At 46.0% G+C, this 14,771-nt stretch overlaps 1 protein-coding gene across 1 annotated transcript in view; it reads left to right on the forward strand.

The window, feature by feature from the left end:
• LOC135536785 (thyroglobulin-like) overlaps positions 1-14,771 on the forward strand; it is a 103,192-nt gene that overhangs the window by 34,415 nt on the left and 54,006 nt on the right. The window contains exons 31-34 of the mRNA XM_064963016.1: positions 792-878; positions 974-1,057; positions 1,145-1,282; positions 2,047-2,220. Coding sequence (XP_064819088.1) covers positions 792-878; positions 974-1,057; positions 1,145-1,282; positions 2,047-2,220 — 483 coding nt within the window. The remainder of the gene's footprint in view (positions 1-791; positions 879-973; positions 1,058-1,144; positions 1,283-2,046; positions 2,221-14,771) is intronic.

The raw sequence follows: 14,771 nt of genomic DNA on the forward strand, positions 1-14,771 counted from the left end.
TAACTAAGTGGTTATGAAGTGTTACTCTGTAACTAAGTGGTTATGAAGTGTTACTCTGTAACTAAGTGGTTATGAAGTGTTACTCTGTAACTAAGTGCTTATGAAGTGTTACTCTACTCTGTAACTAAGTGGTTATGAAGTGTTACTCTGTTACTAAGTGGTTATGAAGTGTTACTCTGTAACTAAGTGGTTATGAAGTGTTACTCTGTAACTAAGTGGTTATGAAGTGTTACTCTGTAACTAAGTGGTTATGAAGTGTTACTCTGTAACTGAGTGGTTATGAAGTGTTACTCTACTCTAACTAAGTGGTTATGAAGTGTTACTCTGTAACTAAGTGGTTATGAATTGTTACTCTGTAACTAAGTGGTTATGAAGTGTTACTCTGTAACTAAGTGGTTACGAAGTGTTACTCTGTTACTAAGTGGTTATGAAGTGTTACTCTGTTACTAAGTGGTTATGAAGTGTTACTCTGTAACTAAGTGGTTATGAAGTGTTACTCTGTAACTAAGTGGTTATGAAGTGTTACTTTGTTACTAAGTGTTTATGAAGTGTTACTCTGTAACTGAGTGGTTATGAAGTGTTACTATACTCCAACTAAGTGGTTATGAAGTGTTACTTTGTTACTAAGTGGTTATGAAGTGTTACTTTGTTACTAAGTGGTTATGAAGTGTTACTCTGTAACTAAGTGGTTATGAAGTGTTACTCTGTAACTAAGTGGTTATGAAGTGTTACTCTACTCTGTTACTAAGTGTTTATGAAGTGATGTAATGGTCAGCATGTTTCTCTCACAGCGGATACAGCTCTGCCAACATCAAGCAAGAACAAAACTGACTACCAGGCCACCATTATTGGGTTCCAAGGCATTTACCTCTGGAAAGGTATTGTACATTTAATTCCTTATGCAGATTTATAAAACAATGTACTTCTGAATAAACATTACTGTGTTGTCTTGACTTAATGATCCATGTTTCAGAGTCTGACATGACCACTCGTCCCAAGACCTCCCCAGCCTGTAGCAGTGTCCTCCCACAACAAGCCCCCGGAGTGGTTCTGTCGGGTTAGTTTAGCCTTCTTAATTCTCCTATTACAGGAGCCAGAACCTAAAGCAACTGATTGTTCCGCTGTACCTCATTCTGTCCCGTAGATGCAGTGAAGGAGATGTTTGTGGCCCTGGGCAGCAGTGCTGTTGTTGTGGACTCTGAACGGGACATCCCCAGTCTGCAGTACTGGATCTTTAAACACCAGTTCTCTGCACAGGAGGCTCAGCTGTGGTGTCTGAAACGTAGGATATATCAGCTTCATGGCCTTTTGCCAAAGCAATTCACCTTCAGTCTCATAAACGGAATATTTTAGTTGTTTCTTACTTCTATCACATGGCCTTCATCTTTAGCACTCGTGTAATATGCGTTTCAGGTGTTCTCTGTGTGTTTTATGTGTCCTCTGTGTGTTTTATGTGTCCTCTGTGTGTTTTATGTGTCCTCTGTGTGTTTTATGTGTCCTCTGTGTGTTTTATGTGTCCTCTGTGTGTTGTACGTGTTCTCTGTGTGTTTCAGGTGTTCTCTGTGTGTTTCAGGTGTTCTCTGTATGTTTCATGAGTCCTCTGTGTGTTTCAGGTGTGTTTCATATGTCCTCTGTGTGTTTCATGTGTCCTCTGTGTGTTTTAGGTGTGTTTCAGGTGTTTCAGGTGTTCTCTGTGTGTTTCAGGTGTTCTCTGTGTGTTTCAGGTGTCCTCTGTGTGTTTCAGGTGTGTTTCATGTGTTTCAGGTGTTCTCTGTGTGTTTCAGGTGTCCTCTGTGTGTTTCAGGTGTCCTCTGTGTGTTTCAGGTGTCCTCTGTGTGTTTTAGGTGTTCTCTGTGTGTTTCAGGTGTTCTCTGTGTGTTTCAGGTGTTCTCTGTGTGTTTCATGTGTTTCAGGTGTCCTCTGTGTGTTTCATGTGTTCTCTGTGTGTTTTAGGTGTGTTTCAGGTGTTCTCTGTGTGTTTTAGGTGTGTTTCAGGTGTTCTCTGTGTGTTTTAGGTGTGTTTCAGGTGTTCTCTGTGTGTTTCAGGCTGTGAGGAGGAGGAGCTGTGCCACTTGGCTGATGTGAGAGATGAGAGCTCAGTGTACTTTACCTGCGCCCTGTACCCAGACACCCAGGTGTGTGGGGCCTACGACAAACCCCTGAGACAGGCCTGCAGCCCTGTGCTCCCCCAGCAACCCCACACAGCTCACACCAAGAAGGGTGAGTTTTTAACTCCAGCAACCCCCACCTCACACACCAAGAATGGTGAGTCCACAGAGTCCTATTAAAGTTCTATATATAATTATACGGTAGAGGTATTTATACTGTACATATTGGTTAAGGGAGGTTACCTTGAAAGCAAATGAATGGTTAGTTTAAGAGCCTTCTATTTAAAACATTTAGACAAATTACACTACGGACTTGATATACTACACAAGTTATTATCAAGCCAAACAGTTAACAATCATCTGAACATGGAGCCCAGCCATCACTAGTGTTGTCTTCCCTTCCTCCCTCTACTTCATAATGACTGGCCCAGCCATCACTAGTGTTGTCTTCCCTTCCTCCCTCTACTTCATAATGACTGGCCCAGCCATCACTAGTGTTGTCTTCCCTTCCTCCCTCTACTTCATAATGACTGGCCCAGCCATCACTAGTGTTGTCTTCCCTTCCTCCCTCTACTTCATAATGACTGGCCCAGCCATCACTAGTGTTGTCTTCCCTTCCTCCCTCTACTTCATAATGACTGGCCCAGCCATCACTAGTGTTGTCTTCCCTTCCTCCCTCTACTTCATAATGACTGGCCCAGCCATCACTAGTGTTGTCTTCCCTTCCTCCCTCTACTTCATAATGACTGGCCCAGTCATCACTAGTGTTGTCTTCCCTTCCTCCCTCTACTTCATAATGACTGGCCCAGCCATCACTAGTGTTGTCTTGTCTTCCTCCCTCTACTTCATAATGACTGGCCCAGCCATCACTAGTGTTGTCTTCCCTTCCTCCCTCTACTTCATAATGACTGGCCCAGCCATCACTAGTGTTGTCTTCCCTTCCTCCCTCTACTTCATAATGACTGGCCCAGCCATCACTAGTGTTGTCTTCCCTTCCTCCCTCTACTTCAAAATGACTGGCCCAGCCATCACTAGTGTTGTCTTCCCTTCCTCCCTCTACTTCATAATGACTGGCCCAGTCATCACTAGTGTTGTCTTCCCTTCCTCCCTCTACTTCATAATGACTGGCCCAGCCATCACTAGTGTTGTCTTCCCTTCCTCCCTCTACCTCATAATGACTGGCCCAGCCATCACTAGTGTTGTCTTCCCTTCCTCCCTCTACTTCATAATGACTGGCCCAGCCATCACTAGTGTTGTCTTCCTCCCTCTACTTCATAATGACTGGCCCAGCCATCACTAGTGTTGTCTTCCCTTCTTCCCTCTACTTCATAATGACTGGCCCAGCCATCACTAGTGTTGTCTTCCCTTCCTCCCTCTACTTCATAATGACTGGCCCAGCCATCACTAGTGTTGTCTTCCCTTCCTCCCTCTACTTCATAATGACTGGCCCAGCCATCACTAGTGTTGTCTTCCCTTCCTCCCTCTACTTCATAATGACTGGCCCAGCCATCACTAGTGTTGTCTTCCCTTCCTCCCTCTACTTCAAAATGACTGGCCCAGACATCACTAGTGTTGTCTTCCCTTCCTCCCTCTACTTCATAATGACTGATGAAGTTGGGAATCCCAGCAGCCTCGCTGTTTGTGATTCTAGGCTTGTTTTGGTCTTGTTCCTAGCAACAGGTCAACAAGGCTGTATATCAGAAGTTAGGACGACTGCCACTGCTTGGCTCTGGGCGACTCCCAAAATGGCACCCTATTCCCTATATAGAGCACTACTTTTGACCAGGGCTCATTTAAAGTACTGCATGATGTAGGGAATAGGGTGCCATTTGGGACACAGCTGTACACTTGAGCAGCTCTGCGGGCTGAGAAAGGAGACCTGTGAGTAATGTCGGTAGCATGATCCTGCTCTTGCTCAAATGACAGCAGGCTGCCTTTTCCAAGGTTACACAAAACCAGGCTGTCCATTTTAGTTGCTGTTGAAAACAACCGCTCTTCTCTGTTGTGATACTGTCTCTTGCTTTTATCTCTCAGCTTGTGTGAATTGGCAAGAGGTTTTAAAAAAACAAAATACCGTTTTGAAGGTTTCCTGTCTGTGTTTATATGTGTAGTGCATACCACTGACAGAGCACCACTGACAGGGTACCACTGACAGAGCACCACTGACAGAGCACCACTGACAGAGCACCACTGACAGAGCACCACTGACAGGGCACCACTGACAGGGCACCACTGACAGAGCACCACTGACAGGGCACCACTGACAGAGCACCACTGACAGGGCACCACTGACAGAGCACCACTGACAGGGCATCACTGACAGAGCACCACTGACAGAGCACCACTGACAGGGCACCACTGACAGGGCACCACTGACAGAGCACCACTGACAGGGCACCACTGACAGAGCACCACTGACAGAGCACCACTGACAGAGCACCACTGACAGAGCACCACTGACAGGGCACCACTGACAGAGCACCACTGACAGGGCACCACTGACAGGGCACCACTGACAGAGCACCACTGACAGGGCACCACTGACAGGGCACCACTGACAGAGCACCACTGACAGGGCACCACTGACAGGGCACCACTGACAGAGCACCACTGACAGGGCACCACTGACAGGGCACCACTGACAGGGCACCACTGACAGGGCACCACTGACAGAGCACCACTGACAAAGCACCACTGACAGGGCACCACTGACAGGGCACCACTGACAGGGCACCACTGACAGGGCACCACTGACAGAGCACCACTGACAGAGCACCACTGACAGGGCACCACTGACAGGGCACCACTGACAGGGCACCACTGACAGAGCACCACTGACAGGGCACCACTGACAGGGCACCACTGACAGGGCACCACTGACAGGGCACCACTGACAGAGCACCACTGACAGGGCACCACTGACAGGGCACCACTGACAGGGCACCACTGACAGAGCACCACTGACAGGGCACCACTGACAGAGCACCACTGACAGGGCACCACTGACAGGGCACCACTGACAGAGCACCACTGACAGAGCACCACTGACAGGGCACCACTGACAGGGCACCACTGACAGGGCACCACTGACAGGGCACCACTGACAGGGCACCACTGACAGAGCACCACTGACAGGGCACCACTGACAGGGCACCACTGACAGGGCACCACTGACAGGGCACCACTGACAGGGCACCACTGACAGAGCACCACTGACAGGGCACCACTGACAGGGCACCACTGACAGAGCACCACTGACAGAGCACCACTGACAGGGCACCACTGACAGAGCACCACTGACAGGGCACCACTGACAGAGCACCACTGACAGGGCACCACTGACAGGGCACCACTGACAGAGCACCACTGACAGGGCACCACTGACAGGGCACCACTGACTTCTTCAGAATTCTCTGTTTTTTAATATGTTGTGCCGTGAGTGAGTTAGTCGTCTGTGTCAGATGCTGTGATTCAAATGGAACCCTATTCCCTATGTAGTGCACTACTTTTGACCAGAGCCCTACGGGGACCCTATTCCCTATGTAGTGCACTACTTTTGACCAGAGCCCTATGGGGACCCTATTCCCTATGTAGTGCACTATGACCATTTGTGGACACATCCACTGGTTCGACTGGTGGTCACAGCGAACCTGAGTGTCCTGTTAAATTCAATACAGCTCTCTGAAGAGCATCTGCTTTTCCTCTCCCTCCCTCCCTCCCTCCCTCCCTCCCTCCCTCCCTCCCTCCCTCCCTCCCTCCCTCCCTCCCTCCCTCCCTCCCTCCCTCCCTCCCTCCCTCCCTCCCTCCTTTCCCTCTCCCTTTCCCTCCCTCCCTCCCTCCCTCCCTCCCTCCCTCCCTCTCCTTTCCCTCCCTCCCTCCCTCCCTCCCTCCCTCTCCCTTTCCCTCCCTCCCTCCCTCCCTCCCTTTCCCTCCCTCCCTCCCTCCCTCCCTCCCTCTCCCTTTCCCTCCCTCCCTCCCTCCCTCTCCCTTTCCCTCCCTCCCTCCCTCCCTCCCTCCCTCCCTCCCTCCCCTTTCCCTCTCCCTTTCCCTCCCCTTCTCTCTCTGCTGTCAGACTATTCATTTGCCTGTAACCCAGAGCTCTTGTTATTATTATCATGCTCTTCACAGCAGCAGTGAAACAGAATGAGCCTTGTTGTGGATGAATTCAAACCATATGATTTTCAGCTGGGTGTCTTGTCCTTCTGAGTGGTGCTCTGTGTGCTGCTGTTGCATTGAAAACAGCTAGCTAGCTCAGTAGTACCTTTAAAGAACGTGTTTAATATGCTTGCTGAGGTGTACGGCAGGTGGAGGTTCCCTCATTAACATGACTCTGTGGAACCAGTGACTGTCTGGGACGTCGTTATAAAGAACCCTTTGATATCTGCAGGGGAACATACCCACTAACTCAGCACTGGAGGAGGACCATTATCACACACACACACACACACACACACACACACACACATACACACACACACACACACACACATACACACACACACACACACACATACACATACACATACACATTCACACACACACACACATACACACACATATATACACACACACAGACACACACATATATACACACACACACATATACACACACATATACACACACATATACACACACATATACACATATACACACACACACACATATACACACACACACATATACACACATATACACACATATACACACACACACACACACACATATACACACACACACACACACACTCTCCTCACGGCCCAAAACAATTGTTCCCTTGTTAACTCCAGCAGCAGATGTACCACCAGCTGATGGACTAAAAGACCAATCAAACATCTTTCCAAAGGCTTTCTGGGAACTGAGTGGAGATGAACATGCTTTGTTTGCAGAATGACTTAGAAAGTTCTTCATCCAATTCATATTATTGGGGATAGACGTTGGCATAAATGTGTCATCTCTCATCTATCAGTACATTAAGATGTACAGACAGATTCTGTTATGACAGCTGCATGTCATCTCTACTGCTCTTAAAGATCTCTGAACACAGACAGTTGTAATATACACACTGCAGGTGGTTGCTGAGAGGACAATGGCTCATAATAACGTCCGGAACGGAGTGAATGGAATGGTGTCAAACACCTGGAAACCATGGAAACCATGTGTCTGATGTATTTGATACCATTCCACTGATTCCACTCCAGTCATTACAACGAGCCTGTTCTAACCAATTAAGGTGCCACCAACCTCCTGTGATACGTGTGTGTGTGTGTGTGTGTGTGTGTGTGTGTGTGTGTGTGTGTGTGTGTGTGTGTGTGTGTGTGTGTGTGTGTGTGTGTGTGAGTCTGTAAGCTTCAACAGGGGCTATCCCATCTCCTCTTTACTACTGACCTCTGTCTGCACATGCTTTATGACTTCTCTACATGTCTGTCTGTTATAGAGCTTCTCTACAGGTCGGTCTGTCTGTCTGTTATAGAGCTTCTCTACAGGTCGGTCTGTCTGTCTGTTATAGAGCTTCTCTACAGGTCTGTCTGTCTGTCTGTTATAGAGCTTCTCTACAGGTCTGTCTGTCTGTCTGTTATAGAGCTTCTCTACAGGTCTGTCAATCTATTATAGAGCTTCTCCACAGGTCTGTCTGTCATAGAGCTTCTCTACAGGTCTGTCTGTCATAGAGCTTCTCCACAGGTCTGTCTGTCATAGAGCTTCTCTACAGGTCTGTCTGTTATAGAGCTTCTCCACAGGTCTGTCTGTCATAGAGCTTCTCTACAGGTCTGACTGTCTATCATAGAGCTTCTATACAGGTCTGTCTGTCTATCATAGAGCTTCTATACAGGTCTGTCTGTCTATCATAGAGCTTCTATACAGGTCTGTCTGTCATAGAGCTTCTCTACAGGTCTGTCTGTCTATCATAGAGCTTCTCTACAGGTCTGTCTGTCTGTCTGTCTGTTATAGAGCTTCTCCACAGGTCTGTCTGTCATAGAGCTTCTATACAGGTCTGTCTGTCTATCATAGAGCTTCTATACAGGTCTGTCTGTCATAGAGCTTCTCTACAGGTCTGTCTGTCATAGCTTCTCCACAGGTCTGTCTATCATTATAGAGCTGCTCTACAGGTCTGCCTGTCTATCATAGAGCTTCTATACAGGTCTGACTGTCATAGAGCTACTATACTGGTCTGTCTGTCTATCATAGAGCTTCTATACAGGTCTGACTGTCATTATAGAGCTTCTCTACAGGTCTGTCTGTCTATCATAGAGCTTCTATACAGGTCTGACTGTCATAGAGCTACTATACAGGTCTGTCTGTCTGTCTGTCTATCATAGAGCTTCTATACAGGTCTGTCTGTCATAGAGCTTCTCTACCGGTCTGTCTGTCATTATAGAGCTTCTCTACAGGTCTGTCTGTCTGTCATAGCTTCTCCACAGGTCTGTCTATCATTATAGAGCTGCTCTACAGGTCTGTCTGTCATAGAGCTTCTCTACAGGCCTGTCTGTCATAGAGCTTCTCTACAGGTCTGTCTATCATTATAGAGCTTCTCTACAGGTCTGTCTGTCATAGAGCTTCTCTACAGGTCTGTCTGTCATTATCGAGCTTCTATACAGGTCTGACTGTCATAGAGCTTCTATACAGGTCTGTCTGTCTATCATAGAGCTTCTATACAGGTCTGTCTGTCATAGAGCTTCTCTACAGGTCTGTCTGTCATTATAGAGCTTCTCTACAGGTCTGTCTGTCTGTCATAGCTTCTCCACAGGTCTGTCTATCATTATAGAGCTTCTCTACAGGTCTGTCTATCATTATAGAGCTTCTCTACAGGCCTGTCTGTCATAGAGCTTCTCTACAGGTCTGTCTGTCTATCATAGAGCTTCTCTATAGGTCTGTCTGTCTATCATAGAGCTTCTCTATAGGTCTGTCTGTCTGTCATAGAGCTTCTCTACAGGTCTGTCTATCATTATAGAGCTGCTCTACAGGTCTGTCTGTCTATCATAGAGCTTCTATACAGGTCTGACTGTCATAGAGCTACTATACTGGTCTGTCTGTCTATCATAGAGCTTCTATACAGGTCTGACTGTCATTATAGAGCTTCTCTACAGGTCTGTCTGTCTATCATAGAGCTTCTATACAGGTCTGACTGTCATAGAGCTACTATACAGGTCTGTCTGTCTGTCTATCATAGAGCTTCTATACAGGTCTGACTGTCATAGAGCTACTATACAGGTCTGTCTGTCTGTCTATCATAGAGCTTCTATACAGGTCTGTCTGTCATAGAGCTTCTCTACCGGTCTGTCTGTCATTATAGAGCTTCTCTACAGGTCTGTCTGTCTGTCATAGCTTCTCCACAGGTCTGTCTATCATTATAGAGCTGCTCTACAGGTCTGTCTGTCATAGAGCTTCTCTACAGGCCTGTCTGTCATAGAGCTTCTCTACAGGTCTGTCTATCATTATAGAGCTTCTCTACAGGTGTGTCTGTCATAGAGCTTCTCTACAGGTCTGTCTGTTATTATAGAGCTTCTCTACAGGTCTGTCTGTCTGTCATAGCTTCTCCACAGGTCTGTCTGTCTGTCTGTTATAGAGCTTCTCTACAGGTCTGTCTGTCTGTCTGTCTGTCTGTCTGTCTGTCTGTTATAGAGCTTCTCTACAGGTCTGTCAATCTATTATAGAGCTTCTCTACAGGTCTGTCTGTCTGTCTGTCTGTTATAGAGCTTCTCCACAGGTCTGTCTGTCATAGAGCTTCTCTACAGGTCTGACTGTCTATCATAGAGCTTCTATACAGGTCTGTCTGTCTATCATAGAGCTTCTATACAGGTCTGTCTGTCTATCATAGAGCTTCTATACAGGTCTGTCTGTCATAGAGCTTCTCTACAGGTCTGTCTGTCTATCATAGAGCTTCTCTACAGGTCTGTCTGTCTGTCTGTCTGTTATAGAGCTTCTCCACAGGTCTGTCTGTCATAGAGCTTCTATACAGGTCTGTCTGTCTATCATAGAGCTTCTATACAGGTCTGTCTGTCATAGAGCTTCTCTACAGGTCTGTCTGTCATAGCTTCTCCACAGGTCTGTCTATCATTATAGAGCTGCTCTACAGGTCTGCCTGTCTATCATAGAGCTTCTATACAGGTCTGACTGTCATAGAGCTACTATACTGGTCTGTCTGTCTATCATAGAGCTTCTATACAGGTCTGACTGTCATTATAGAGCTTCTCTACAGGTCTGTCTGTCTATCATAGAGCTTCTATACAGGTCTGACTGTCATAGAGCTACTATACAGGTCTGTCTGTCTGTCTATCATAGAGCTTCTATACAGGTCTGACTGTCATAGAGCTGCTATACAGGTCTGTCTGTCTATCATAGAGCTTCTATACAGGTCTGTCTGTCATAGAGCTTCTCTACCGGTCTGTCTGTCATTATAGAGCTTCTCTACAGGTCTGTCTGTCTGTCATAGCTTCTCCACAGGTCTGTCTATCATTATAGAGCTGCTCTACAGGTCTGTCTGTCATAGAGCTTCTCTACAGGCCTGTCTGTCATAGAGCTTCTCTACAGGTCTGTCTATCATTATAGAGCTTCTCTACAGGTCTGTCTGTCATAGAGCTTCTCTACAGGTCTGTCTGTCATTATCGAGCTTCTATACAGGTCTGACTGTCATAGAGCTTCTATACAGGTCTGTCTGTCTATCATAGAGCTTCTATACAGGTCTGTCTGTCATAGAGCTTCTCTACAGGTCTGTCTGTCATTATAGAGCTTCTCTACAGGTCTGTCTGTCTGTCATAGCTTCTCCACAGGTCTGTCTATCATTATAGAGCTTCTCTACAGGTCTGTCTATCATTATAGAGCTTCTCTACAGGCCTGTCTGTCATAGAGCTTCTCTACAGGTCTGTCTGTCTATCATAGAGCTTCTCTATAGGTCTGTCTGTCTATCATAGAGCTTCTCTATAGGTCTGTCTGTCTGTCATAGAGCTTCTCTACAGGTCTGTCTATCATTATAGAGCTGCTCTACAGGTCTGTCTGTCTATCATAGAGCTTCTATACAGGTCTGACTGTCATAGAGCTACTATACTGGTCTGTCTGTCTATCATAGAGCTTCTATACAGGTCTGACTGTCATTATAGAGCTTCTCTACAGGTCTGTCTGTCTATCATAGAGCTTCTATACAGGTCTGACTGTCATAGAGCTACTATACAGGTCTGTCTGTCTGTCTATCATAGAGCTTCTATACAGGTCTGACTGTCATAGAGCTACTATACAGGTCTGTCTGTCTGTCTATCATAGAGCTTCTATACAGGTCTGTCTGTCATAGAGCTTCTCTACCGGTCTGTCTGTCATTATAGAGCTTCTCTACAGGTCTGTCTGTCTGTCATAGCTTCTCCACAGGTCTGTCTATCATTATAGAGCTGCTCTACAGGTCTGTCTGTCATAGAGCTTCTCTACAGGCCTGTCTGTCATAGAGCTTCTCTACAGGTCTGTCTATCATTATAGAGCTTCTCTACAGGTGTGTCTGTCATAGAGCTTCTCTACAGGTCTGTCTGTCATTATAGAGCTTCTCTACAGGTCTGTCTGTCTGTCATAGCTTCTCCACAGGTCTGTCTATCATTATAGAGCTTCTCTACAGGTCTGTCTGTCTGTCATAGCTTCTCCACAGGTCTGTCTGTCTGTCTGTTATAGAGCTTCTCTACAGGTCTGTCTGTCTGTCTGTCTGTCTGTCTGTTATAGAGCTTCTCTACAGGTCTGTCAATCTATTATAGAGCTTCTCTACAGGTCTGTCTGTCTGTCTGTCTGTTATAGAGCTTCTCCACAGGTCTGTCTGTCATAGAGCTTCTCTACAGGTCTGACTGTCTATCATAGAGCTTCTATACAGGTCTGTCTGTCTATCATAGAGCTTCTATACAGGTCTGTCTGTCTATCATAGAGCTTCTATACAGGTCTGTCTGTCATAGAGCTTCTCTACAGGTCTGTCTGTCTATCATAGAGCTTCTCTACAGGTCTGTCTGTCTGTCTGTCTGTTATAGAGCTTCTCCACAGGTCTGTCTGTCATAGAGCTTCTATACAGGTCTGTCTGTCTATCATAGAGCTTCTATACAGGTCTGTCTGTCATAGAGCTTCTCTACAGGTCTGTCTGTCATAGCTTCTCCACAGGTCTGTCTATCATTATAGAGCTGCTCTACAGGTCTGCCTGTCTATCATAGAGCTTCTATACAGGTCTGACTGTCATAGAGCTACTATACTGGTCTGTCTGTCTATCATAGAGCTTCTATACAGGTCTGACTGTCATTATAGAGCTTCTCTACAGGTCTGTCTGTCTATCATAGAGCTTCTATACAGGTCTGACTGTCATAGAGCTACTATACAGGTCTGTCTGTCTGTCTATCATAGAGCTTCTATACAGGTCTGACTGTCATAGAGCTGCTATACAGGTCTGTCTGTCTATCATAGAGCTTCTATACAGGTCTGTCTGTCATAGAGCTTCTCTACCTGTCTGTCTGTCATTATAGAGCTTCTCTACAGGTCTGTCTGTCTGTCATAGCTTCTCCACAGGTCTGTCTATCATTATAGAGCTGCTCTACAGGTCTGTCTGTCATAGAGCTTCTCTACAGGCCTGTCTGTCATAGAGCTTCTCTACAGGTCTGTCTATCATTATAGAGCTTCTCTACAGGTCTGTCTGTCATAGAGCTTCTCTACAGGTCTGTCTGTCATTATCGAGCTTCTATACAGTTCTGACTGTCATAGAGCTTCTATACAGGTCTGTCTGTCTATCATAGAGCTTCTATACAGGTCTGTCTGTCATAGAGCTTCTCTACAGGTCTGTCTGTCATTATAGAGCTTCTCTACAGGTCTGTCTGTCTGTCATAGCTTCTCCACAGGTCTGTCTATCATTATAGAGCTTCTCTACAGGTCTGTCTATCATTATAGAGCTTCTCTACAGGCCTGTCTGTCATAGAGCTTCTCTACAGGTCTGTCTGTCTATCATAGAGCTTCTCTATAGGTCTGTCTGTCTATCATAGAGCTTCTCTATAGGTCTGTCTGTCTGTCATAGAGCTTCTCTACAGGTCTGTCTATCATTATAGAGCTGCTCTACAGGTCTGTCTGTCTATCATAGAGCTTCTATACAGGTCTGACTGTCATAGAGCTACTATACTGGTCTGTCTGTCTATCATAGAGCTTCTATACAGGTCTGACTGTCATTATAGAGCTTCTCTACAGGTCTGTCTGTCTATCATAGAGCTTCTATACAGGTCTGACTGTCATAGAGCTACTATACAGGTCTGTCTGTCTGTCTATCATAGAGCTTCTATACAGGTCTGACTGTCATAGAGCTACTATACAGGTCTGTCTGTCTGTCTATCATAGAGCTTCTATACAGGTCTGTCTGTCATAGAGCTTCTCTACCGGTCTGTCTGTCATTATAGAGCTTCTCTACAGGTCTGTCTGTCTGTCATAGCTTCTCCACAGGTCTGTCTATCATTATAGAGCTGCTCTACAGGTCTGTCTGTCATAGAGCTTCTCTACAGGCCTGTCTGTCATAGAGCTTCTCTACAGGTCTGTCTATCATTATAGAGCTTCTCTACAGGTGTGTCTGTCATAGAGCTTCTCTACAGGTCTGTCTGTCATTATAGAGCTTCTCTACAGGTCTGTCTGTCTGTCATAGCTTCTCCACAGGTCTGTCTATCATTATAGAGCTTCTCTACAGGTCTGTCTGTCATTATCGAGCTTCTATACAGGTCTGACTGTCATAGAGCTTCTATACAGGTCTGTCTGTCTATCATAGAGCTTCTATACAGGTCTGTCTGTCATAGAGCTTCTCTACAGGTCTGTCTGTCATTATAGAGCTTCTCTACAGGTCTGTCTGTCTGTCATAGCTTCTCCACAGGTCTGTCTATCATTATAGAGCTTCTCTACAGGCCTGTCTGTCATAGAGCTTCTCTACAGGTCTGTCTGTCTATCATAGAGCTTCTCTATAGGTCTGTCTGTCTATCATAGAGCTTCTCTATAGGTCTGTCTGTCTGTCATAGAGCTTCTCTACAGGCCTGTCTGTCATAGAGCTTCTCTACAGGTCTGTCTATCATTATAGAGCTTCTCTACAGGTCTGTCTGTCATTATAGAGCTTCTCTACAGGTCTGTCTGTCATTATAGAGCTTCTCTACAGGTCTGTCTGTCATTATAGAGCTTCTCTACAGGTCTGTCTGTCATTATAGAGCTTCTCTACAGGTCTGTCTGTCTGTCATAGCTTCTCCACAGGTCTGTCTATCATTATAGAGCTTCTCTACAGGTCTGTCTATCATTATAGAGCTTCTCTACAGGTCTATCTATCATTATAGAGCTTCTCTACAGATCTGTCTGTCATTATAGAGCTTCTCTACAGGCCTGTCTGTCATAGAGCTTCTCTACAGGTCTGTCTGTCTATCATAGAGCTTCTCTACAGGTCTGTCTGTCTGTCATAGAGCTTCTATACAGGTCTGTCTATCATAGAGCTTCTCTACAGGTCTGTCTGTCATTATAGAGCTTCTCTACAGGTCTGTCTGTCTGTCATAGCTTCTCCACAGGTCTGTCTATCATTATAGAGCTGCTCTACAGGTCTGTCTGTCATAGAGCTTCTCTACAGGCCTGTCTGTCATAGAGCTTCTCTACAGGTCTGTCTGTCTGTCATAGAGCTTCTCTACAGGTCTGTCTGTCATAGAGCTTCT

This window comes from Oncorhynchus masou, unplaced genomic scaffold (genome assembly GCF_036934945.1).
Source record: "Oncorhynchus masou masou isolate Uvic2021 unplaced genomic scaffold, UVic_Omas_1.1 unplaced_scaffold_664, whole genome shotgun sequence".
NCBI classification, from domain to species: Eukaryota; Metazoa; Chordata; class Actinopteri; order Salmoniformes; family Salmonidae; genus Oncorhynchus; species Oncorhynchus masou.